This window comes from Mus musculus, chromosome 17, assembly GCF_000001635.26.
Source record: "Mus musculus strain C57BL/6J chromosome 17, GRCm38.p6 C57BL/6J".
Taxonomy (NCBI): domain Eukaryota; kingdom Metazoa; phylum Chordata; class Mammalia; order Rodentia; family Muridae; genus Mus; species Mus musculus.
The window spans coordinates 43720383-43747526 of NC_000083.6; the positions used below are offsets into that span (position 1 = coordinate 43720383).

The 27144-nt window shown below is 41.8% G+C and overlaps 1 protein-coding gene and 1 long non-coding RNA gene across 4 annotated transcripts in view; one reads left to right on the plus strand and one right to left on the minus strand.

The window, feature by feature from the left end:
- Positions 1-27144, plus strand: part of Cyp39a1 (cytochrome P450, family 39, subfamily a, polypeptide 1) — an 84060-nt gene that overhangs the window by 53011 nt on the left and 3905 nt on the right. For 2 of the 3 annotated variants that reach the window (NM_018887.4, NM_001285947.1), the window contains 4 exons: positions 5133-5266; positions 10590-10685; positions 11543-11631; positions 26143-26230. In NM_018887.4, coding sequence (NP_061375.1) covers positions 5133-5266; positions 10590-10685; positions 11543-11631; positions 26143-26230 — 407 coding nt within the window. The remainder of the gene's footprint in view (positions 1-5132; positions 5267-10589; positions 10686-11542; positions 11632-26142; positions 26231-27144) is intronic. The other variant, NM_001285948.1, reaches the window with a different exon arrangement.
- Positions 1091-24311, minus strand: Gm41581. The gene is made up of 3 exons (XR_876800.2): positions 24142-24311; positions 17190-17292; positions 1091-1115 (listed from the first exon to the last, which is right to left on the minus strand). It is a non-coding gene; the product is annotated as a predicted gene, 41581 (long non-coding RNA).

The window sequence follows — 27144 nt, forward strand, 5'->3', positions numbered from 1 at the left end:
ACCCCCCAATCCCCTATCCACCCACTCCCCCTTTTTGGCCCTGGCGTTTCCCTGTACTGGGGCATATAAAGTTTGCAAGTCCAATGGGCCTCTCTTTGCAGTGATGGCCGACTAGGCCATCTTTTGATACATATGCAGCTAAAGACAAGAGCTCCCGGGTACTGGTTAGTTCATATTGTTGTTCCACCTATAGGGTTGCAGTTCCCTATAGCTCCTTGGGTAATTTCTCTAGCTCCTCCATTAGGGGCCGTGTGACCCATCCAATAGCTGACTGTGATCATCCACTTCTGTGTTTGCTAGGCCCTGGCATAGTCTCACAAGAGAGAGCTATAACTGGGTCCTTTCAGCGAAATCTTCCTAGTGTATGCAATGGTGTCAGCATTTGGAAGCTGATTATGGGATGGATCCCTGCATATGGCAGTCACTAGATGGTCCATCCTTTCGTCACAGCTTCAAATTTTGTCTCTGTAACTCCTTCTATGGGTGTTTTGTTCCCATTTCTAAGAAAGGGTAAAGTGTCCACACTTTGGTCTTCGTTCTTCTTGAATTTCATGCGTTTGGCAAGTTGTATCTTATATCTTGGGTATCCTAAGTTTCTGGGCTATTATCCACTTATCAGTGAGTACATATTGTGCGAGTTCCTTTGTGATTGGGTTACTTCACTCAGGATGATACCCTCCAGGTCCATCCATTTGCCTAGGAATTTCATAAATTCATTTTTTTAAATAGCTGAGTAGTATTCCATTGTGTAAATGTACCACATTTTCTGTATCCATTCCTCTGTTGAGGGGCATCTGGGTTCTTTTCAGCTTCTGGCTATTATAAACAAGGCTGCTATGAACATAGTGGAGCATGTGTTCTTCTTACCGGTTGGGACATCTTCTGGATATATGCCCAGGAGAGGTATTGCGGGATCCTCCGGTAGTACTATGTCCAATTTTCTGAGGAACCTCCAGACTGATTTCCAGAGTGGTTGTACAAGCTTGCAATCCCACCAACAATGGAGGAGTGTTCCCCTTTCTCCACATCCTCGCCAACATCTGCTGTCACCTGAGTTTTTGATCTTAGCCATTCTGACTGGAGTGAAGTGGAATCTCCGAATGGCAGAGAAACACCTGAAAAAATGTTCAGCATCCTTAATCATCAGGGAAATGCAAATCAAAACAACACTGAGATTCCCCCCACCTTCTTAAGAAACAGCAAGGGCTGGGATAGATGCTGTGGTTCTCAGTCTCCTTTCTACTCAGACACCGATGGAGACCACAAAGAGTTAAGATGGGTGGTCTGAGGGTCCGCCTTTCCGCTATACACCAGGCAAGAAGGGAATGGCTGAGCCCAGGACAGAACAGAATCTGGTTTAGTTCCGAGTGATTTCCAAGAGTACCAAGTGGCTGAAAGAGAAAAGGCTTTCTCCGGGTGATTTAGGTGCCTCTCTTTTTGACAAAGGCCTCCCCCTCCCTCCAGGCAATCCTTGATAAAGGAGATGGTCCTTGCTTGTCCAAACTGCTTTATTTTTATGGCAGATGTGAATGCATATATCTTACAGAGTAAACCAGGGATTAAATACCTTTTGTAAGAAAGTATGCCCCAAAAGGGAAGCTCATTGGCTAAAAACTCGGGGCCTAGAAACCTCAATAGCATGGAGAAGTCTAGGGTTTTAGTGGGGGTTCAGTGTTCCTCACTGTGCTCTGAGAAGCTATGGATTCCTATAGCAGAACCAGGGGGGTGGGGACAATCTGGGCTTAGGGAAGTGGTTAAGACATAATGAGGATAGGGAGATGGCTCAGCAGGTAAGATGCCCAGTGCACAAGTGGGATGACCCAAGCGGGCTGCCCACAACCCACGAGAGAAGTCCAGCATGGACAAACATATCTGACTGTAACTCCAGTGCTGGGGCTGCGGTGGAGACAGATGGATCCAGGGACCCTCTGCCTGTGCTAAGCTGCAAGTTTAGTGAGAGACTCAAAAATACAGTGGAGACCAGTAAAGATACCTCACATCAGCCTCTGGCCACCACAGACAAGCAGGTGAATACATGTGCACACACACACACACACACACACACACACACACACTGAGAGACGGAGACACAGAGAGAGAGACACACAGAGACAGAAAGACAGAGACATGGACACACTTGTCCACATACACATTTACACAGAAACACACACACACACACACACACACACTGAGAGACAGAGACACAGAGAGAGAGACACACAGAGACAGAAAGACAGAGACATGGACACACTTGCGCACATACACATTTACACAGAAACACACACACTCACACACACACACACACACACACACACAGAGCACTTGATGCTTTTCTGAGGGAAATGAGCCTGTTACCGTGATCTCTGACAGCAGCTGAATTTTTGTCTTGAGACAGGCTCTCCTTATGTAGCACCACATGGCCTGGAACTTAATATATGGACCAGGTTGCCCTCAGACACACAACCACCTGCCTCTGTCTCCTGGGCAATGGGATTAAAGACCTGTGTCCCGTATCCTGATCCACGGATGTTTTAAATCAGCTTTTCTGATGCTGCAGATAAATAAGAGGGCCGATTTAAAGGTGTAAAGACTTCTTTTAGTTCAGGGTTCCTTAGAATTTGCCCATGGTTGGCTGGCTCCTTGTCTCTGGTCCTGTGGGGAAACAAACGGAAATGGATCTGGGGATTCACTGGGTAAATGGATCGTGGCGACTTACTAAGTAAGTGCTGTCAAGACCAGATGGGAAGCAGTGATATTCTAAGTACTTTTCAAGAAATGCACATTTTCCTTGAAATATTCACCATTAAGTTGTGTAAGTTGACTGAAAATTCATGATCGTGTGTAAGGTGGCATAAAGACCAACCTCTGATCCGTCTTTAGGTGTCATTATCTATTCACTGTAGGAAGGCTTGGCATGAGTGTGCTGAAAGGGTGTGCTCTTCATTCCAGAGGGAGCAATGACCCTGGCTTAGGTCTTCGATAATAAATAGATTGAATAGGAAGATAAGGGCTATGCTTGGTGGCCCTTGGGTTCAGCTGAACCAATCAGAAGGATGAAACTAGAGGATCACAAGTCCAAGGGCAGAGGGATTTATAGTGAGATCTGCTGTCCAATTACCAAATCTAAAACAGGTCATTTTAATATCATATGGTGTGCATGTGTGTGTGTTTCTTTTAAAATTGCATTTTTGTGATGTTTTCAGACACAAATATCTCTCTATATACTTCATTCTTATTTAAGTTTTTACTACTCTTACCCATCTGACCTCTTCTGGTGCTGACCCCTTACCATGCATTAATTACATTCCACTACTCTCTCTTGTTCTCCTTCTAAAGTCTATCTTCCCTCTCCTAGTTCCTATCTACTGTCATAGCATATATACATGCTCATAGATACACTTAAATGTAGATTTTGCATAAGAGAAAACAAGCCATATATTTCTTTTACAGTCTGCATTATTTTACATAGCATAATGATATCCAGTCCTTTAAAAAGATTTATTTATTGTATGTGTATGGGTATTTGCCTGCATGAATCTATATGTGCTATATGAATACCTCATGCCAGAAGAGAATGTTCAGTCTGCCTGGAATTGAAGTCATGGGTAGTTGTGAGTGCTGTGAACCAAACCCAGGCCCTCTTCATGAGCAAGAAGTTCTATTAGCTGCTGAGACATCTTATCAACTCCAGTGATCTCCTCTTGTTTCTATTTTCCAGTGAATTCCATTTCATTCCTCTGTACACCTGGATAAAATTCCATCGTGTGTATGTACCACATTTTCTTTATCCTATGAATAACTGCCTAGGTTGTTTCTGTATCTTGACCATTGTGAACAGAGCACTAACAAACGTGGACATACAAATATCTTCATGGTGTTCTGGCTTATAGAGTTCCTTGGGAATGTACCCAGGAGTCACATAGCTGCATCAGATGGTAGTTTCTGTTTTAGTTTCATCAGAACTTTCAATACTGATCTCTGTAGTGGCTGCACCAGTACACTGTCCCACCAACAGTGTGTAAGGGCTCTCCTTACTCTATATCCATGCCAGGATTTGTTCTCATTAACTTGTTTGTTAGTAGCCATTTTTCCTGGACTGTGACGTGTATGTGTATTATATGGGTATGTGAGAGCATAAAGAGAGGTGCTGTTTATCTTCCACAGTTAGACTTACTTTACAATATGATGATCTCCAGAACTTAAAAAAAAAAGAACAGTTTATTTATAGGGTTTGAGTGTTTTACCTGCATGTGTGTATGTGCACCATGGCATGCAGTGCCTATGGTGGCCAAAAGAGGGCAGCAGAATACCTGGACCATTCTGTACATCTGCTTGTGGAGGCCAGAGGTGGATGGTGGGTGTCTCCTACGATTGCTTTTTCTGCCTTGATTTTTGAGACAGGGTATCTCAGCTGACCTGGAGCTCACTGATTCAGCTAGGCTGGCTGGCCTGCAAGCCCCAGGGACCCTCCAGCTCTACCCACCTAGCTTTTTCCATAGGTGCTGGAGATCTGAACACAGGTTCCCATGCTTGTGTGACAAGTTTTTACCAATTGAGCCATCTCCCAGCCCCTTTAAGAAAATGTTGCGCCGGGCATGGTGGCGCACACCTTTGATCCCAGCACTTGGGAGGCAGAGGCAGGCGGATTTCTGAGTTCGAGGCCAGCCTGGTCTACAAAGTGAGTTCCAGGACAGCCAGGGATACACAGAGAAACCCTGTCTCGAAACACCCCCCCCCAAAAAAAAATTTAAAAAAGAAAAGAAAATGTTGCTTGTGTTCCCCAGTGGCTAAGCATGCCCGGCACTTTTTGGAAACATTTACTTTCCTGGCCTGTTTTATTTCCTTTGTACTGCTATTTCTTTAAACACAATGAGGATTTTGACAAGGAAGAGTGAAGTGCAGAAAAACTAAACCCTTTTCCACACAGGGACCCTCTTAGCTATCCTGTAGCCACAGGACTCTTCCAGCTAGGTTGGACGCCAGTCCATCTTGTCAGAGAAAGCAGCAAAATCAATACATCGCAGCGGTGCTTTCCTTGTCGGTGAGCTTATCCTGCATTGACTAGCCTGCGTGAATCTACCTTCTGGTCTCTCTAGCGCATCTCTTCTTTAATCTTTAAAATCTCTTTACAGGTAAAGACAAGATTAAAGTGTCTGAAGATGACCTGAAGAAGCTTCTAATAATTAAGTGGTGCATTCTGGAATCTGTCCGCTTGAGAGCCCCTGGTGTCATTACTAGAAAGGTAGTGAAGCCAGTTAAAATTCTGGTAAGTACTGGTTTTGTTGGGAAAATAATAAACTTTCTAAAAAAAGTATGTGTTTTGTTCGGACGTATTCTAGATTGTTTTCTTCATTTTATTGTAATTGCATATAAATTATATATATATACTATACAGCATGCTTTGAAATATGCGTACATTTTGTAATGGCCAAATAAAGCCATTAATCTGTATATTGTTTCACACACTTAATCAATTCTTGTGCGAAAATATTTCTGCACTCTAGCAGAGTTACTACACTTGTCTCTAACGTTAGGGACTACAGGGTGTACCATAGCTCTTTAACTTACTCTACCGCTGAAATGGAATTCTGTATTATTTGACCAGTATTCCTCAAATCTCTGGCCTACCTTCCAGCCCTCAGCAACTATATCCCCAAGCTCTACTTCTGGGAGATGACGTTTGCGTCTGAGATCATCATGTTCTTGTCTCTCCATGCCTGGCTTCTCTGTCTTTAAGCATCTTCTGTACTGTTGCAGAATCCCAATCTTTTAAAAGGCGGAATGGTATTTCACAGTGCACATTCATATTGTATTCTCTCCATTCATCTGTAGACAGGCATGCTTGGTTCTGTGTCACGGTCCCCAGAAAGCATGCTGCAGTAGATACGAACATGCAGTTATCCTTATGACATGTTAATTTCACATCCTTTGGCTATAAACTCAGTAGCTGGATAGCTTGATTCCACATTAAACCTACTATTAAACTTTTGAGGAACCTCCATATCATTTTCTACATAACTGTACTAACATATATTCCAAAACAATAGTCTCCAAGCACTCCCTTTTGTCTTTGTTCTCTGACACTTCTGGGTGTTTTGTTTGTTTGTTTTATTGGATATTTTATTTATTGACATTTCAAATGTTATCCCCTTTCCTGGTCCCCCCCCTGAAACCTCCTATCCCACCCCCCTCCCCGTGCTTCTATGAGGGTATTCGCCCACCCTCTCACCTACTCCCACCTCCCTACCTGGAAGCTGTTGTTTAGGCAGTTGTAAGTTGCACAGTGTGGGTGCTGGGAAGCAAACTAGGGTCCTGCAGAAGTGCAAGGAGCACCCCAAAATGCTGAGTCATCTCTCCTGCCAGCCTTTTGGATCTTCCTTTAAGAAATGTCTATTTAGATCTTTGCCTGCTTTTTAAGTCCAGTTTTGTCCTTACTGTGGAGTTGCTGGAGCTGCCTGTATTGGGAACATGAGCCTTTTATCAGATGCATGGTTCGTAACCATCATATCCTAGCTGGCACGGCATCTGCTCACTTAGCTGAGCCTCCTTAGTTGTACAGAAGGATTTACGTTTAGAGTAATCCCATTTGTCTGACTTTACATTTGTTGTCCGAGCTTTTGGGTTCCTCGAATCCTCATTTACCAGGTCGATATCTGGGAGGCTTCCCTCTGTTTTGTTCTGTCTTACACTGTCAAGTTTAATCCATTTGAGTTATTTTTATATAGTGTATGAGGTAAAAACACACTTTCTTTCTTCTGCATATAAATATCCTATGATCCCTGCACTGTTGATTAAGAAGCTGACATCTACCCACTGGATAGTCTTGGCACCTTTATAAACATTAGTTCAGCGTAAATGAGTAGATTTACTATAGGGCTCTCGATTCTACTCTTATTGGTTTGTGTGTCTGGTCTTGTGCCAGTTTGATTCCTGTACATGGTTAGTACCTTTCAGGTCATGTGATGCCCTGTCTCCAGCTTTGTTAATTTCAGTCAATACTGCTTTGGCTATGTGGGGCCCCTGTGATTCCATGTAAAGGCTAAGTTTCCACTTTTCCAATGGAAAGTGTTACTGGCATTTTGGTAGCTTATATTAGTGTATGAATCCTTTAGTTCCCTTGGGTACTAAGTGACCCTAGAACAGTTTGACACACTAAGTTAAGTAGCACCATCTCATTGAGAGATTTGGTTTTTTTGGGGGGGGGAAATATTTTAGCTAAGGCATAATCTTTCATGCAGAAATCTGGCTGTGCGATCCTATATTAGAATTAGGTAATGTTGTTTACATCGAGCAGGTGGGCTCCTGTCAGATAACTCAGCATGTCTTGCTCTTTTTAATACTTTATTTATTTTTGAGAACTTTTATATATGTGTATGATTCATGCCTATGTACACATTTATCCCCTCTTCCAGCTCCTGTAAGATCCCTTTCCAAGTCCCCCTTCAAACATGGTGTCCTCATTTTGTACTTAACACCCACTGAATCTAGTTAGTGTTGTTCATACAGACCCGAATGTCCATATCCTAAAGAAAGTGGACTCTGCCTTCCCTAGCTGCCATCAGCTGTACATGGCTCCTCAGCTAGGGGTGGGAATTTATGTTTCACCCCCATTGTGTTGGCTTGATCCAGTGCAGGACTTTGCTGGATCCTGCTATTTAGAAGATCCAGGGCCTCCAGTTCTGGACAGCTCTTGTGAACTTAGTGCAAGATGGAGGACTCTCTTTTCTTATCAGGGCTTTCTCTTCTCTGCAAGGTCTGGGGAGCCCATCCCTCATATCCTCTATCTTTGAAATGTCAGGTAGCCTTGGTAAAATTACAGGTTCAGCTTTCTTCCTCCTGATAAGAACTGTCTAGCAAGCCCCTAGTCTTCCTGGAATGCCTTCATGCAAATGAAGCATTCTTTGGTACCCTAAACTCTAGCCAATGATACACACACATGCCCTAGAAATCCCTACCCTCTTCCTAAAAACAATATAGTCATTGATTCATCTCAATAAAGTCGAGCTGCTGACACCATTGCATATACTAGCAAGATTTTATCGAAAGGACCCAGATGTAGCTGTCTCTTGTGAGACTATGCCGGGGCCTAGCAAACACAGAAGTGGATGCTCACAGTCAGCTAATGGATGGATCACAGGGCTCCCAATGGAGGAGCTAGAGAAAGTATCCAAGGAGCTAAAGGGATCTTCAACCCTATAGGTGGAACAACATTATGAACTAACCAGTACCCCTGAGCTCTTGACTCTAGCTGCATATGTATCAAAAGATGGCCTAGTCGGCCATCACTGGAAAGAGAGGCCCATTGGACACGCAGACTTTGTGTGCCCCGGTACAGGGGAACGCCAGGGCCAAAGGGGGGGAGTGGGTGGGTAGGGGAGTGGGGGTGGGTGGGTAAGGGGGACTTTTGGTATAGCATTGGAAATGTAAATGAGCTAAATACCTAATAAAAAATGGAAAAAAAAAATAAAGTCGAGCTGCCTCCCTGATCCTGGCAGTAGTTTCCATTGTACTCACGGGCCATCTAAACCCTGCCCTTCAATTCTGCTCCCCTTGTCCTCTCAGGATGGTGGCCAACAGCCCCTGGGGAGAAGGGATGTTCACAGGTCTTGAGCAGGTAACACAGTATTCTGGGGCAGAATATGTCGCTCTCTGTTCCTTGACATTCCCTGAGCCTCAGAGAAGTTGAATAGAAGTTGTCCTACATAGGGTTTCCATCTCTGTGAAGAGACACCATGACCATAGCAGCTCTTATAAAGGACAGTATTTAATTGGGGCTGGCTTACAGGTTCAGAGGTTCAGTTTATTATCATTAAGGCAGGAAGCATAGCAGCATGAAAGCAGTCGTGGTACTGGAAAAGGAGCTGAGAGTGCTACTGTCTTGTTCCTAAGGGAACCAGGAGAAGACTGACTTCCAGGCAACTTAGAGGAGAGTCTCAAAGCCCACCTCCCACAGTGACACTCTTCCTCCAACAAGGCCACACCTCCTTATAGTGCCACACTCCCTGAGCCAAGCATATCCAAACTACCACAGAGATGTACCACTGCTGGGCATGCACTCCACTGATGACTGTTTTGGGGCATAAGTCAGTTTGGAATGGGGATGACAAGGTAGTGAGGACAGGATTGGGGCAGGATGGGGAGGATTCTCCAGGTTACAATGTGAAGTCTGTGCACGCGGCCAATGGCATGGCATAGTAAAATATTAGGGAATCATTGACCAGAAGCAAGATTTCACAAGAATGGTTTGCCTCAAGGGCCTGCACTGCCCAAGGCGAGCACATGGGTTCCCTCTGCTCTCTTGCTTTTCTTTTTCATACCTAGTTTGAGAGTTTGGGGATTGATTGATACCAGGGGATTTGGGTAGAACACAAAAGAAATAAAAATCCCAGTTTGTAACCATTAAAGTGTGTGTACCCCCTGCAAAGACAAAGTTAGTTTCACTGATCTTACATAAATTACGGCATTTTGTCTTATTGGGATTTAGATTAATTTTACTTTTAATTAATCTATTGATTACTTTAAGCTGCAAATGGACTTTGAGAGGAAATGGTCTACTTGTTACAATGAAGCAGAGATATGTGTGTGTTCCTCTGAATGTTGCTATAATCCTGATTGAGCGTCCATTAATTACCATTTGTATTCTGGTTAAAAATAAGTATCAGAGCCGGGCGTAGTGGCGCACACCTTTAATCTCAGCACTCGGGAGGCAGAAGCAGGTGGAGTTCTGAGTTCGAGACAAGCCTGATCTACAAAGTGAGTTCCAGGACAGCCAGGGCTACACAGAGAAACCCTGTCTCGAAAAACCAAAAAGAAAAAAACCAACCAAACAAAAAGATATCCCCACTTACACTTACACTTACACTTACACATACACTTACACATACAGATGCACTTACACATACACATATACATATATGTGTGTGTATACATATATATACATATATCTGACTGCAGATGCCCCACTGGTTACACTATCTCCTATATATTCAGGAAGTTATGGCTAGGACACTGTAGGACACTGAGCACTGAAGGGAGCACAACTGTTCAGCCACTCTGTCCTGCACAGCAGCAGTTCCTTAAAGCATCCCCTGTGCATACAGATATCTGCATTCTGTTGCTGTCTAAATTGAGAAAGGATGAAACCTACTCATATACCTTTAGGATGTATGCTAATATTTCCCAAAAATCTCAGGGCAGGATGAGAGAGAGAGGTATATAGTGACCACTCTATTACAGTGCCAGGGAAAAGAGAAAGACAGACAGACAAGCACACACGCATACGTGCACACACATGTACATGAATACACACATACACATAAATACACACACATATGCATCTGTACACATGTGTACATGCACACACATGGGTGGACACATGCACATGCAGAGAAAGGAAGAGAAGGAGGGGAAGGGGGAGGGAGGAAGGAGAGTGAGAATATGACCTAGCCAGGAAACTTAGTTATTTTCTCACACTTATTATAAATGTCTCTCTTTTTCACAGTGTAGTTGTAGCTTTGTTTTTAATGACTAAACCTCTCCCTAAAATGTATTTCAAAATAAATTATTTAAAGCTGATTTTTCTGTTTTAGAATCACACAGTTCCTTCTGGTGATCTGCTGATGTTGTCTCCATTCTGGCTACACAGAAATCCAAAATATTTTCCTGAACCTGAGTCATTCAAACCTGTAAGTTCTCTCTCTCAACATATATTATTTTTTATTATTTCTATGTTTCTTGCCAAAAATATGAATGCATAAATTAACTGAATCTGTATCAGCAAGCAGCCATATTTTTCTAGTAACTGTGCCCAGAATTGCCGACGACAGACCGGTAGGATTTCGAATGTAGATGTCTCAACATTTACAGATCGGATAGAGGAGTGTGGAAAGAGCATCCTCGGAGATGAATTTTTATATAAAACCAGGAAAGAGCATTAAAGTCAATGCCCTTGCTTCTGCTGGAAGTCTTATTTTATATTCCTTTGGCAACCGTTTCTGTTATTGGTTTCCAAGGAGCCCACAAAATAAAAACACAGCAATTTAAAACGGTGATCGGTTACTTCATGTGCTTGGGGAGTGACAGGGCTGAGCAGTCCCAAGAGTTCACCTAATTCATGCCTGGCCTTTGAGTAAGTCTGGGAGTCCTGGCACCTAGATGTATCCATTCCACATCCCAGGCTTCCTCCAGCCTTCAGCTCTGTCAGCATCTCGTTACTAGATTAATTATTATGAGTAATCTCGTGATAAAGCCCGAGGCCTGTGTATAAATGCTTTCCTCTTCTTACGTTGGTTTTGGAGGTGATTTACGTTGTCATTTACATTTGCCACTTAATAGGATTCTTCTTAAGCCTTTCTTGTTTATAAGTTCGCGTTCCAAAACCACAATTGTGTCTGATATTAATAACAGGCTGGGGAAAAATGACCCACAAGTCTACAACTTTGTATGCAAGGATTAGCTGTCCAGCATCATTTTTAGCTCAGAGAAGTAGAGTTAAGCTTATTTATATAAGGCTGATAAAAAAAAAAGTGTTTTCTTCCCACAGGAACGCTGGAAAGAGGCAAATTTAGATAAGTACATTTTCTTGGACTACTTCATGGCATTTGGAGGCGGGAAGTTCCAGTGTCCTGGAAGGTTAGTGTCCCAGCTGAACGGCGTCGGTGCAGACGATGTGGAAGAGACAGATGCTCAGGGGACACTCACCATCCATCCCTTTATTATCCAATTACAGGGAAACCCAGGAGGGCACAGTTTGTTCATTTGGTCAGTGCTGGCATGGGATGTCTTTGTGGGAGTGTCTGTGGTGACTTCTCATGAGAAGACACTATACTTGCTAGTGCCAGAGGATATTGGGGCTTCCATGGTTCACACATGGGCAGTCTGAAGCACTGCCCACCTGCCTGTGGGCATATATGTCATCGAAGGGGTATGTGATGCACGCGTGCAGGTGCCTATGTATGTGTGTGTATGTGGAAGGAGGATGCCAGCTTAGGTGTAGTCTCTTAGGAACTTCTCATATTTTCTTTGGATCTTTCACTGGTCTGCAACTGGCCAAGCAGCTTATGCTGGCAGCCCAGTGAGCTCCAGGGCTCTGTCCATGCCCGCCTCCTCAGCACCAGGATTAAAGGTGCATATTATATACCAGATACCCATTTATATACTGTATATATGCTATCTGCTCATTTATATAGGATAAATGCGTGCCACCTGTTTCACGGGGAGAGTTTAAACAGTGCACCAGCACCAGCAAAACTCATCTCTTCCATATCCCATTATTTCCATATTAGAAAACAAGTTCACTAGAGAGAGAAAGATTTATGTTACTTTCAAATTTACATCTATGAGTGTCTGTGTGCGCATCTGTGCATGTGTAGGTAGGTGCCCACAGAGGCCAGAAGAAGGCATCGGAGCCTACAGAACTGGTGTTATCAGTAGATGTGACCTGGTGATGTGGGTGCTTGAACTTGTGTCCTTTGCAAGAGCAGTGTGTTCTCTTGGCTGCTAAGCCATCTTCTCCGGCCCCCCAAAAAGCAGTTCCTAAACAAATGGAGACGTTCACCATCTTTCTCATGCTGTAAGTGCATCCTCGGTGCAGTGCTTCTGAAAGCAGGACATGCAAGTCTCTTACATAAACAGATACTCAATAGTGACCTCTTAGAGTCATCATCTTTGGCTCTGAGCATGATAATTAAAACCAAGGACTGCAGCATTGACATGGAAGCATGAGGCATGGGGCAGTGGTGGACAATTTCCTGATGAGTATTATTTTCAAGAAGAACAATCGTCACTCTCCCTGATAGCTTTTAAGGCTGAGAGACATCTTTCAGTATGAAGGTAATGGGTACCATAAAGGACCCTGAAACTGTAACTCAATCATTAGTGCCGTATTTGAACAAAAACTGTACTTTCAGAATCTATTGAGTTCTTCCTGTATGTAGAGCAGTGTCCTGTGTACCTCAGAGGATTTGGATATGAGAGAACCATATCCCCAACTGCCATGAGGTGAACACCTTGTGTTGACAAGGAAGACATGGGATTCATACATTGCCTCAAGGAATGGAGAATAACAATGTCTGACATGCTACTGAAGCTTCAAGATAGTTGGTGTAACTGGTTAGGAGCATCTTGCTGATCTCACAGGAAAAGTGTCCTTTGAAGGAAACAGAACTTTTCATAGGCTAAGAAAGCCAAATGAGCAAAAGTGATACTGGTACAGAGAAGCTCTGAGCTGATGGTCTTACTGATGTTGGGGCTGGATTGGATCAGGATGGGTTAAGGGAAAAGGTTGGCTGTGAAGATTGGCTTGGTGAATTGGCTTATCTTGGTTGTCAGCATGACACATCTGGGATGCTGATCAATATGGGAAGGCCCAGCCCGCTGTTGGCTGTGCTCTCCCTAGGCAGATGGGTCTGGGCTGTCTAAGAAAGGTAGCTGAATAAGCCATGGGGAGCAAGTCATTAAGCACTAGTTCTTTATGGTCTCTGCTCCCAGGCTCCATGCCTTGACACCCATCCCTCAGTGACCAACTGTAATCTGTAGGATGAAGTAAGCTCTTTCCCAAGTTGCCTCTGGAAATCAAAATTAGGATGCTTTGAATATACATGGCTGTCATAGACGGTGAACCTAGCTAAAGTAGGCACAGGAGGGAGTTTGGAGGCAATATATTAACCATTCCTTTGGGAATTCTGAGTATGAAATGTGGCAAAACACCATATAACCAGACTTTATAGGTTGAATACATATGTTGACTATGCTTCCCCTGTTTTTAAAAATCTCATTAAGTCTAGTTTTCTACTAAGTTTCTGTTTCAAAATATCTTTTCCCCTCCATGTCCCTTATTTTAATCCAGCAACTCACGAAACATTTTGTTTTTTAAATTGTTCAGGCAAGCAAATGACTTCATTTGGGCAACAGTACACCAAGAGAGCTTTCTCCTAGAAATTTAATCCTATGAATCCTTCGTATAAACACCAGCAAATGACACCCATTCCTAATTGGTATAGCAGGGGCCAACTTATTTTCTCATGCCCAAAACACTCAGTGAGTCAAAGAAAGTTGCCTCCAGTGTAGCTGACCGTCGCAGTTCATCATAAACACATACTTGCATGGTGTTGCAGCTGCTGTTTTCTGGAGTATATGCCATTGTGGGGGGGGGGGGAGGGGCGTCCCAAGAGAGTAACAGACATTTCTGGGTAAACAGAAAATTTTGCTGATATATTTGGTACAGCCACAAAATAACTAACAGGCACAATGACAGAGCTGCAGCACCTCTTTGAAAAATTCTAAAGGGATTTGCAGAGGAACCCTTTCTAGGCACTGCCCCATAGCATCATAGGAAGAGGAGAAAGGAAGGGTCTATCATATAGCCAGTCTCTACAGGTTGAATACAAATGTTGACTCTGTCAGACTTAATTTTTTAAAAAAAATCACTACCTTTAAAAATATCACCAATTAAAATGTTCACTTAATTCTATTACTAATAAAGTTCCAGGCTTCCATACATGAACAAGGAAGAGGAAGCAGTGTGAGCTATCAGACTGCTTCATAAATACTAAGATCCAAAATGGAGAGCCCTATCATAGCACACAGGCTCATCTTGAGCTAGGAGATTCAAGTGAAGGAGAAGGATGGGATTTCTTGTTGAGAATTGTTCTTGCATGGGGCTCTCTGGGAGCTGGTGATCTTACAAGGGAACATGCTTTCTCTATTTGCTGGCTTTACCTGGTGCTCACATTTACAAGAGTATATCTTCTTGGCTGTACAAAATACATGGATTAAATTCCAGGGTAAATCCAGGGCTGGAATATTAGCTGAGAGCTTAAGAGTTTTTCCTATTCTTGCAGAGGCCATAGGTTCAGTTCCCAACACCCACCACAGGTGGTTTGCAATTGCCCATAACCGAGTTTTCTGGGATCTGGGCCTCCCAGAGCACCTGCCTCTATGGGGCTCATGTAAACTCACGAAGATACACACATACACACACACACACACACACACACACACACACATAAATAAATGCTTTTAAAGATGCTGATCTTCAACAAGATTGATACTGATCTGTAGCAGCAAGAAAGAAATACTTGGATAAAATGGTGTGATAATAGCAAAACTTCAGTATTTGGAAAAAAATATATGAATTTATCTTTCAAAAATGGGAACTGTTGTACTTTTAGGGGTATAGTTTTTTTTAACTTTTGATTTTTTAAAAAAAATTTTTAGCTACCTTGTGTGTGGGTTCTTTGTGGGTTCTTCTTTTATCTGTCTCCTAACAATATCTTCTCTGGCCCAGCTCAGCTTCTCTTGGCTCAGCTGCCACCACTGTTTTCTCAGTCTACTAACCCTTCACTTTCTATTGTCTTTTATTTTCACTCTGCTCCATCTCCTCTCCTCTCCTCTCCTCTCCTCTCCTCTCCTCTCCTCTCCTCTCCTCTCCTCTCCTCTCCTCTCCTCTCCTCTCCTCTCTTCTCTCTTCTCTCTTCTCTGTCCCTTCTCCTCTCTCTCCATACTCCCCACTCCCCTTTCCCCCTCTCTCCCCTCTCCTCACAGACAAAACCTCTTCCTCCATATAATTGTCTGTGTCCTAACTTAGATCACTTAGCTTAAACACTGCAGAGTTAAAGATAAAAAAAATGTTCTGGAATAGTTTATTGTGGTTGGAGAGATTAGATGTGACAAGATACAAAGATAGGCCTGGTCTTTTCCAGGCTCAAACTTGCTATGCCAGCTTGATCATCTGAGTTCTAAGAATTCCTAATTCCTAGAACCCATGTACAGGTGGAAGGGCAGGACTGGCTACCAAAGATTGTGTGTGCTCTTCACATGCTTCTGTCTTCCTATGTGCATATGTGCACACACACAAACATTTAATAAGACACTAGCCCTACTTAAAGGAAGATGGCACATAGTAAACAACAGAGGACTTACATGTAAAATAACTTCTATATCAGTGTGAAGTTAGAAAAGGCTTTTTTAATCAATAAAAATTTCAATGGCTCTGTCTTCCTGTCAATCTAAAAAGCAATTAAAAAAATTAAAAAAACACCCACAGGAGTTCAACATACCTGTATGCTAGTATCAAAGTTATTATATATTTGGGATTTATTAAGCTTTAAGCTCATTTTTTCTATATATTTATAATGTACATAATATAGTTTTATGGTTATATATTAGTCAGTAAATTATTTTTTTATAATATTGCATTTGAGAAGGGTCATGAATAGCTTTTACCCTTTAATGCATAGAAATGGCACATTGCTTTTGAAGAATGAGCAAATTCAAATCCCCATGGATTTAATGGACAATGATGAAATTACGTGTTATTTTGAGTGATGTGTTCTGGAAATAAAAGTGTCCCTTAAATTCCATTAGGTAAATAGGATAAAATGAAAGCATTCACTCATATATAATTTTTAACATTTCCCTAACATTTAGAAATGCATTCTAATATTTTTGCAGAATATGTGCATATCTGCTAGGGTCTGTAAAAGTGCATTAGGAAAGAGGGCAGATGATGTGCATGTGTCATTAGAGCCAAGGCTCTGGGCCAGGCTGCCAGAGGCCTTATTAATTTTAAGCCATGCTTCTCTTTTGTCAGTGCCTTGCTAAGGATCCGTACCTCACTGAAAAGAGCACAGAAGCCACTAGCAGAATGGCAGTCATTATTCTCCTGGACACTTAATTCTGATACTTCACCCTGAGGCTGAAATTTCAGTCTGTGAAGAGCTCTACAGCATTGCATGGGTGTTCTCTAGCACTGAGATGAGGATGCTTCTAAAACAAAACATGTACTTTCCTGAGCAAAATTTTCAGAAAAGATCCTCCCCCCCCCTCTTCACATGCAAAATAGAACCCTGGACCCTTCATGGTGCAATGGAGTATCTGTCTATGAAAAGAAAGGAGACACTTCCGGTGGGGTAATCTCTTCTTCTCCAAGCCTCTTTCCTGTGGATGTCTCATGTCATTTAACTGAGGTACTGACTGCTCTTTAGTTACGTTCATATCTCTCCTGTTCAGAAAGAGGCTTTTAGAGATAGACATGGTGCTACGTTTTTCCAACATACTTTGATAAATGTTCAACCTCTGAGAAAAGTTATTAGGATTTGAGGGAAGTTGGCCTGTTTAGCAGTAGTTCTTAGGGGGCTAGCCCAGTCTTCTTTATCAGTTCAGTCGCGTAGCAAACACCAGATACTAACCGGTAGCTGTAGTCCAGCCTTCTCAGCAGGCAGACACCACACGTGAACCAGCAGTTGTAATTCAATCCTGAAGAAACCACATGGTTTCCCATCTGGCCCGAGGCTGCCACAGAAATGGCAAGAAGGAACCTCAGGAGCAGTTCTTTGGGGAGTTTCTCTCAATGGCATTGTTACCAAAAGCAGAGCTATGTAAAGCTATGTAAAGCTATGTAAAGCAGGCCAATACATGCATGTTGTTAGCAAAGAGTAGCAAGGAGGAGCAAAACAAACCAATGTTCCAGCTTCCACTGTCTGTGGGCTCATAGTGATCTCTAAATCTAATTTCATTTTTGTTTCTCTCTTGAGCGTGACTTCTAACAAATCACAGCCAACCCCACTGAATGACCAACAACCATTCAATCCACCTATCAGGACTCTGGCATTTATATAGCCTAAGAAAAATTCCCAGAATTACAGATGTTACATGGCAGGTGGAAAAGCCATGACTCTGCTAGAACACAGGTCAAATCATAGTGAGCTGCTTCAAATCAGCTCCATTCCCCACACCTGAGATTAAAATGAGAGCATATTCTTAAAATATTTCTGAGCTGGGCGGTGGTTGTACATGCCTTTAATTCTAGCACTTGAGAGGCAGAGGCAGGCGTATTTCTGAGTTCGAGGCCAGCCTGGTCTACAGAGTGAGTGCCAGGACAGCCAGGGCTATACAGAGAAACCCTGTCTGGAAAAAAAAATTCTGTGCTTTGTACAGAAACCAAAATTCCAAAATTCTCACTGCCTTTTCCCTTTTCTGTTTTAAGTCACTAATTGTGCTGGACATAGTGAGAAATTATAAACAGAGACTTTTTGGGTCAGAGCCCAAGGTTTTCAGGAGACCTCTCCTGCTCAGTTCTAATCTTTATAAGTTTGATGGTATTTACAGCTTTTTATTTCCTGTGGAAATATAAGCAAATCTTTGTCTTCAATACAAAACCTTCCATGCATTCCATTCTGATGTTAACACATCCTGAGAGTATACAAGTTGACTTAACACAGTTTTTTCCTATAACCCAGTGTCTCTCAGCTGCTGTTGTTCTTTTTTTCATTAACATTCAGATTTAAACAGAGCATTATTTAATCTATCCCTAGGGGTGGGCGTCTTTATTCTTCCTTTTGTTTTATAAGCATTTTCTTTTCTTTTTTTTTAAACTAATCAATTAATTTATTTATATCCAAAACACTGTCCCCCCCTCTCAGTTCCCCTTCACAGTGTCCCTCCCTTTATCATCCTGCCCTTCATCTCGGAGAGGGCAGCGCCCATCTCAGCATGCTACATCCGATAGAGGCTAATATCCAATATATACAAAGAACTCAAGAAGTTAGACTCCAGAGAAACAAATAAGCCTATTAGAAATGGGGTACAGAGCGAAACAAAGAATTCTTAACTGAGGAATACCGAATGGCTGAGAAGCACTTAAAGAAATGTTCAACATCCTTAGTCATCAGGGAAATGCAAATCAAAACAACCCTGAGATTCCACCTCACACCAGTCTAAATGGTTAAGATCAAAAACTCAGATGACAGCAGATGCTGGTGAGGATGTAGAGAAAGAGGAACACTCCTCTATTGTTCTTGGGATTACAAGATGGTTCCACAACTCTGGAAATCAGTTTGGTGGTTCCTCAGAAAACTGGACATAGTTCTACCAGAAGATCCAGCAATGTCACTCCTGGACATATACCCAGAGAGGCTCCAACATGTAATAAGGAAACATGCTCCACTATGTTCATTGCAGCTGTATTTATAATAGCCAGAAGCTGGATAGAATCCAGATGTCACTCAACAGATGAATGGATAAAGAAAATGTGGTACATTAACACAATAGTGTACTACTCAGCTATTAAAAACAATGAATTTATGAAATTCTTAGGCAAATGGATGGACCTGGAGGATATCCTGAGTGAGGTAACCCAATTGCAAAAGAACACACATGGTATACATACTTTAGTTGTCCAAATTCTGCAAAATGAAACATACCCATATGCCATATTTCATTTCTTTTGTATCCCTAGGGTTAGTTCTAGTAGGAAATAGAGTTTGATTATACAAAGAATGAGCCTACTCATTCTTTTCTTATAATTTCTTTGGCTTGTTATCAGGTGATAGAAAGAATTTTCTTTAAACATTTCCTGTTAACATGGTATTTTTCATGAAAATTTTAGGCTTCTAACACATTTCCTATTAATAATTGATCAATTTCTTAATTCCCTTGGGCTAATATACCTGACAAGACTTTGAGACCAAATATGAGTGATATATAATGCATAGTTTCTATTTCTGAATCCCTCTTGCAGCTGTATAAATAACAAAGTTAATTTTGAATTATCTGGAATAAATTCAGCAGTTGCTATATGCAGAACAACTATTTCTTCATATTGAGAGTCAGTAATTATATTAAAGGATTCAGGAAAATCTAATAATACCATAAGGACTGCATACAGCTCTGATTTTTAAACTTAAGTATATGGGCTTTGAATTAATTACTTTTATTTTTCATATGAATAAAATATATAATATAAATGGTATAGTGTCCCATTCCCAAATTCTTTGCATCAGTATAGAATGTAGATGCTACAGGGATTGGCATTCCTTTTACAATTAATGGGAGAATCCAATTAGTTCTTTTTATAAATTCAATACATTTGCTTTTGGGATAATTGCTCTTAATTTCTCCCAAATAGTTGTTTACAAGCTCAGTGTCAATCTTCATTGATCACCCATAATGACATGATCTCAGCATTAGTGTAAGGTGGTATGCTTTCTGCCACGTTTGTTCCTGACAATTGGCATAGTGTTATTCTATCCTTTATGATTAAATCAGAAACTTTTTCTACATGAGTCTTTTTACTTTGTTTGTGCTAAGAAATTCCATTCCATAATACTGTCTTCCCTTTGCATAATGAGCCCCATAGCAGAATTAATTGAAGGCAAAATCACCGAAACACAAATCAAGTTTGAGATCTGTGCAGTCCACATATGCACCCTTCAGTCTCTGTTCTTCCAGAATAAACTCTCTCTTCGCTTTAGCTGTTCGCCATCTTGGACTGTTTAAGTCTGCATCTCCTTGTAACATTTGAAACAAATTACTTACCTTTGAGTAGTTAACCTAATGGTAGACTACAGCCAGCTAATATCTCCCATGAATTTTTGAAAATCGTTAAGTGTGTTGGGGTCCAGGAGTTTCCCCACAAACCACACAAACACCAGTCTCAGTCAGACTGAGACGGTTTATTAAATGCATACCCTAAAACTGATCGACCAGGGCTGTAGCACAGAATTTAGGGGCTAAGGGTATGACCTCGAGCATTTCTCAGGACTGACTTATAAAGGAAAAACTCACAAGGAGCTCTCATGCAGGTGCAGAAAGTGCTGCCTGGTGGTTGGCTCTGACTCAAGCTATTTGGCTAGCTAGCCAGAACAGTTCTAATTGACCTAAGTGGAGCTTATAGTTGTAGAATTTCTTAAGATTAACAAAGCTCAGAATATACAGAACATAACAGGATATGTGGTCAGCGTGACCCTACTCTAAGTCATTTTTTTCTATGTCAATGTCTGGCTGACATATTACAACAACAGTATTAAATAGCTGTCAGTCATGGAACAAAATGGCTACAACTATGCTGGGGATGGGGGCAGACCTGAACATTTCCCCCTTAGAGTTGTTCCAGTGAGAAAAACAAAAACAAAAACGAAAAGGAACAGACATATACCTGAAGGTTGGCCAAACTATTTTCAGTACTCTGGATCCCACATCCAAAAGACTTAGAGAATGAGAGAACACATATGTTGATGAGTGTGATTCTTAATCTGTTAACATTCTTCATTTCCCCGATTTCGGTTTTTGTAAATAACAAAAATACAGGGGGGGGGGGGGTTCAATGTGCTGGTAGATTCTTCTATATGTGGACCTTCCAATTGCTGTTGTACTAATGCTCAAGCACCTACAGCTTTTCCTCAGTTAACGGCCACTGATCTATCCACACAGGCTTGTCAGTCAGCCATTTTAAGGATAGATCCATTGGTACTTCAGCAGTGGCCACCCCTTATCAATTTTGAAGTTCAGTAGTTGTTAAGTTCTCTGTTTGGACCATTGGCACAGTTTGGAGTTGTTTTTTGATGATCTGTATCAATACCTTCACCAAGAGTCTACCATTTCCACCCTTATTTACCCAGGGGCTGTCTCTGGGACTTCATGAATGTTAAGCTGAGTACCCAACTATTGTAAAAGATCCCTTCCCCCATAAATGTATGCATATATCAACCACATAAGGCTTTAATTCTCCCTTTTGACCTTCTGGTCCAACACATTTATTTCATCACATACTTTGTTTTATCTGAGATAACTTTTGTATAAAACTTTAGAAGTGGCCATTCTGAATTCTAACGTTTTGTGAAATGATCAGCCCTTGTATCCATCAAATCTATTTCAATACCGTTTACTTGCAATGTTAATTTTGACCTCTACTCATTAGCAACTGTTTGTCAGATTACACATTTTCCAATATTTCCAAACCCTCCTGCTCTGTTCTTCCTACTAGAGCAGCTATGTCTTTGATGTAGGAAACAGCGGCAACTGAACAACACGATCACCTGTACTGCTTAGCCCATAGTTTCAAATTCTCTTTTGAAATCTCCATCTGTAATTCTTGGATGTTCAATGAGTCCTTGAGAATTCAAACTGATCCTTCCCAAGATTATCCCTCCTGTCCCTGAGGGCAAAGGACCATAAACTCCAGTAGTTACTTTGTAACACTGAATTTTAGGGGATAGAGTAAGATGTTTACCTGTGGACAAGTCTAGAGCCTGCAATATCCTGCTTTAAATCTTTAATACCAAGTAGACATTTTTTCCACCTGCTTGTCACTCTGTGGCTGAAACAGCTCATACTTTTTGCTGTAGGGCTTCAAGGTAGGCCCCCAAGGCCATTTCCCAGCGGTAAGAAATTTCCTTGCATATTTCTTTTGGGCCTACACTCATTGGCCCAAATGGCCCTTGCCACATTACCCAAACACCCCTGGAAACCTAGGCTTTCCTTTTTGTTTATAGAAAATAAGAAAACATCTTGCCCTTAGGGATACCTTTTTTTCACAGTTTTGTTGCAAATGGCCATATTTCCCACAATTGAAGCACCAGACATTTTGATGTTGGAGAGTTCTAGCTATAGCTTGACTGATTATATTAGCATGGTACACATTAGAATCAATATCAATCGTATCCCTTATTCAGTTGTCCCCTTTTTTCTTCATTTCAGCCAATTTTTTTGTTTCTTAGGCCCTTTCATTCCTACCCACAGTTATTTCAACTTCTCAGCCACTCTTCCAACCTTTTTTGAAATAGAATATACAGACAAGAAAAAGAAGAAAAAACAAAAACAAAAAACAAAAACCAGAAAATTTCCTCTGAGAGCAAAGCCAGGGATATCCCAGTGACAGCAGCCACAATAAATTTTTTGCTAGGGTCTTATACCTATTCCTTGGACCCCTGCCATTTTCTCTATGGCATTTGAAATCAAATTTCCCATTTTTATTTTATCAAGCCCACAGTTGGATACCACTTATAGCAGGTCTTGATACCTGGTGGGTTATTCTTTTTCCCACTCTTTATCCCCCTGCTTTCACCCCCTATCTCTGAATTTAATTTTTTTCTTCTTATCGTTTGTTAGTATCAGCACATCTCAAGCTTTTTGAAAACACGGAGAGAGAGAATTTCCTAATTGGTTCGACAGGTCAGCACTTCCACCCTCTACACCACACAAAGATACTACAAAGCAAATAGCAGACAGATCAACATTTCTTATGAATAATTGGTATGAAAAATCTGGAGTGATGACTCAGAGGTTAAGGTCACTTATTATTCCTGAAGAGAACTCATGTTCAGTGCCCAGCACCTACATGGATACTCTCCTTACAGAGGATCCTATCCATGCCTTCTTCTGGCCTCAGCTGGCACTGCACACATGTGATGCAGACATAGATACAGGCAAAACATCCATACACAGAAATAAAAGTAATGAAAATTTAAAAAAAATCACATTCTTAAAAATAAATCTCAACCAGACTCAGAACTGTATTTAGCAGCATCCCTTGGGGTTGGCTGGACATGGTGGCACATGGCTTTAACCCCAGCAGTCGGGAAGGAGGCACAGATAGATAGACCTCTGTGAGTTCCAGGCTACCCTGGTCCATATAATAAGAACTTGTCTCAAAAAAAAAGAAAGAAAGAAAGAAAGAAAAGAAAGAAAGAAAGAAAGAAAGAGAGAGAGAGAGAAAAAAAGGAAAAGAAAAAGAAAATGAAGTCAGCAAGATGGCTCAGTGAATAAAGGCACACTCAGCAGGGACCAAACTCCAGTCCTCTGCCAGAGTAGCAAGCGTTCTTACCCTCTGCCCCATTTCTTATGCCCTTTAATCGTAGTCCTACACCATTCCTGTCTTCTGGTCTGTTATGTGATTTCCCTTACTCAGCACAAAGCGTTTACCTTTCACCCTTCCTGTTGATGCTTACTGTCATCCCCAGCCAAAAGCTTGGTGCTATGCCCACTACTGTTCCATGTGGCTTCTGAGTTATTTTTGTACGATAGTATTAAGAGGAACCTACCTTTACACCTCCCAACTTGTATTGCTTCCTTCTCTTCACCACATTGAAAGTCTAGGCTTTCAATTTCCAAATTGTGGGGTCCACACTACCAGTGGAAATACTACCTAGGAACCTGCACAAAACCCGAGTTCTTGTGTCCTATCCCAAACCTCTCGAGTCAGCAACCCAGAAGATCAAGTGCAGTAAGCTATGCCTTCCCAGTTCCCTAGAGTAGCCCGGTAAAGCCTCAGAGCCATTGAATCTGTATCCCTGCCAGATTTTTAAAAATCTTTCTCAGGAAGAAATTTCTTAGGAGGAAGAGATTATGGGGAAACGACCTCACCTTTGAACTTGAACAGCTATGCTTCAATGCATGATGTCTCTGAGGCTATGCCTGCCTGCTGCGTTCTCCAAATTCCAGGGCAAGAGCATTCTATTTTCATGAGCTGCAGCTGATAGCAACCAGGAATCCACGGCAGAGCTCCTGCTCCTGGCACCGAGGACAGTTTTCCAGCCTGCTCTGGCATGGCCTTTAATGACTTCTAGGAGGGAAAAAGAGAGGGATTGTTTGTTTGTTTGTTTGTTGTGTGTTGTGTTTCCCTCTTCAGAAGTCAGAGGGAAGCCAGATGTGGTGGTTCACATTTGTAATCCAAGAGCTCAAGAGACTGAGGAGGTTAGAGGATATCCTGGGATTACATAGGGCATTCTGGGACCCCTGGGGCTTCAGACCCACAGGAACAGCAACAACAACAACAAAAACCAACAGCAGCAATAAATGTTCACTCAAAATCAAAAGACCAGCAATGGAAGTCAGTACCTAGCACCCCCTAGGCATTCCATCTCTTTGATGTGTATCCCTATCCTCCAAGACACCTGGTGGCTGGGGTTGACTTCTACACACCCCTCCCCCACTCTGGCATCCCAGCTGCATTCTCTCCTGTGGAACCAGGTGATGGTTCACCGCCATTTCACCCAGAACCCCCCCCCCCCATGCATTCTCTTCTTTCCCCCACTTTTACTATTATACACTGATGCATTCTCCTGAAACAAGCCTGTGAATGCCACTCTCTAGGAGCCTGGCACCGTAGCTGCTGGTCAGACCCCCTTATCCTCTTAGAGCCCCTGGTTCTCCATGATCTGGCCCCAGCTGGACCTCTGTAAAGTTCTGGTTACCCCTCTCACCCCAAGGATTATCCTGCTGTCCCCTGACCCCTGTGCTCCCTGCTCCTGGTTCACTGGCTCTGAAATACCCTCAGATTCCATGCCTGCTTATTTAAAGCCTGTCCTTCCTCAAGGTCTGTCTCAAGTTTCGCCTTCAGAAATATCCTTGTCAGTGTGCTCTCCAGACCCCAGGTCTCTGCAGCATCTTCATGCCTGCCTTTCCCTTAATTCCCTCCGCCTGGTTGTTACTGTTTCCATTTCACTCCATTCAGTCTTGGCAGTGTTTGCTGGGACATCATCTTTCTCAAAGTCCCTGCAGTTACATCCGGACAAGTATTTACAATTGGAAAAAATCTACAAGTGCTAAGTATTTAAGGAATTTTCAACATGTTTGTATTTTAATGAATTTTCTTTCTAGATGTGAACTCTTGTTCCTGTAAGTGTAAAAACTGAATCTGTTATAAATAATACACCTCATTATTTTCACTGTTTTGACATTGGAAGTGTTGGGCAAATATCCTTAGCATGAGCATAGCTCAGCTGGCTTCTGAAGAACTCCGGAAAAAAAAAAAAAAAAAAAAGAAAGAAAGAAAGAAACAAACAAACAAACAAACAAACTAATGAAGTTTCTTTCCTAAAGTGCCACAGATGGTCAGATTCTAGACTTAGCCATGGAAGAAAACTCCTCATTTTAGTAAATGCCTAAAGCTTTTATTTAGCCATTGCCAAAAATTTGCCTTCAGTGGGTATTTGAGAAAAGTTCTACTAGAAATTTCAAATATTTAAATATGAGTAATTTATTTTCATATCCTTTCCTTTAGCTAAGAAAACGATGTAAAAATTTTGATCTGCTTTTATTTATACATATGTGCATGCATGTATCTGTGTGTCTGCTTACGTTCTAGCCTCTCAGAGCACATACACACTCTTATGCACATGTGCAGGCACACACAGACATACACAGACACAGACAGTGATATACCTATATATACAAAGAAAGATGAAATAACTCTGAAAATGTAGATTCTTATTTACTGTGTTGGTCTCCTGACTAAGCATTTTATACATCAAAAGCAATGGAGCCATGCCAACCACTCAGTGGAGTATGTGGTATTAGGAAATAGAGTTAGGTATTCATGCATCTTTTATAGACAATCATAATCGTCTTATGTTTTTCTTTCAGGTGGTTTGCTCTCTTAGAGATTCAACTATGCATTATCTTAGTGCTGTATAAGTACGAATGCAGTCTTCTGGACCCATTACCAAAGCAGGTAAGTGCTCTCAGAACTTTAAACATTATCATGACGTCAGATATGACATAAAACCCTAAACATCTGGCTTTTAATACTAGCCATGTGTTGAGTGATGACCTTAAATTTTAACCTTGACTTTACACAGAGAGGTCTTCTGTAGGTCTGGAAATGAACTCTTTGTTTTGGATGTTGTCATTGGTTCATTTGAAATGATGCAGGAAACCAATCCCCTCGTACAGACAGTAAACAGAAAGGAGAAGAATACAACTCAGGTTTAACTCCAGGTAGATGCAGTGGTTCCTGAAGGGACATGAGTTTCGGAACCCTGGATCACGGAGGGTTTGTAGAACATGGATTGGTCAGTCTCCTCCCTAGGGCTCCCAATCTAACAGTTCTGGAAAGAACCCCATGTTTGCATTTCTAACAAGCTACAGGGGCACCTCTTACTGCTGGCAGCCTGGGTACCACACTGCAGCGACTGCTTCCATAAGGAGTGAGGAAGAGTCCAGTTGAATCCCAAGTGTGTGGAGACCTGTTTGGAGACACTCTGAACGGTGCTATCTAAACAGGCTGAGGCTCTGGACTCGCCAGACTATCTATGAAGGCCTTTTGTGTTCAGTGCATGAAAGATGAAATGAAACCCCTTGTGATAACTCAATGGGAATTATATAAGTGTGTAAGCGGCTCAGAAAATATGTTTACAGATATGCAGACTTCAGCACTTTCTATTAATGGTTTCTTTTCTGTTTCTCTTGTTGAATTTTTTTATTTTATCAATTCTTTTTTGTATTGTGATCACATTCATCCCCCTCACCTCGCAGACCCACACACACCCCATTCTTTATTGACCTGGCTTTGGTCTTTATTTCTTTTTTAAATTGTACAGAGTCCAATTAGTACTGCCTAGACGGTTTTGTGTGTGTGGCCATTCA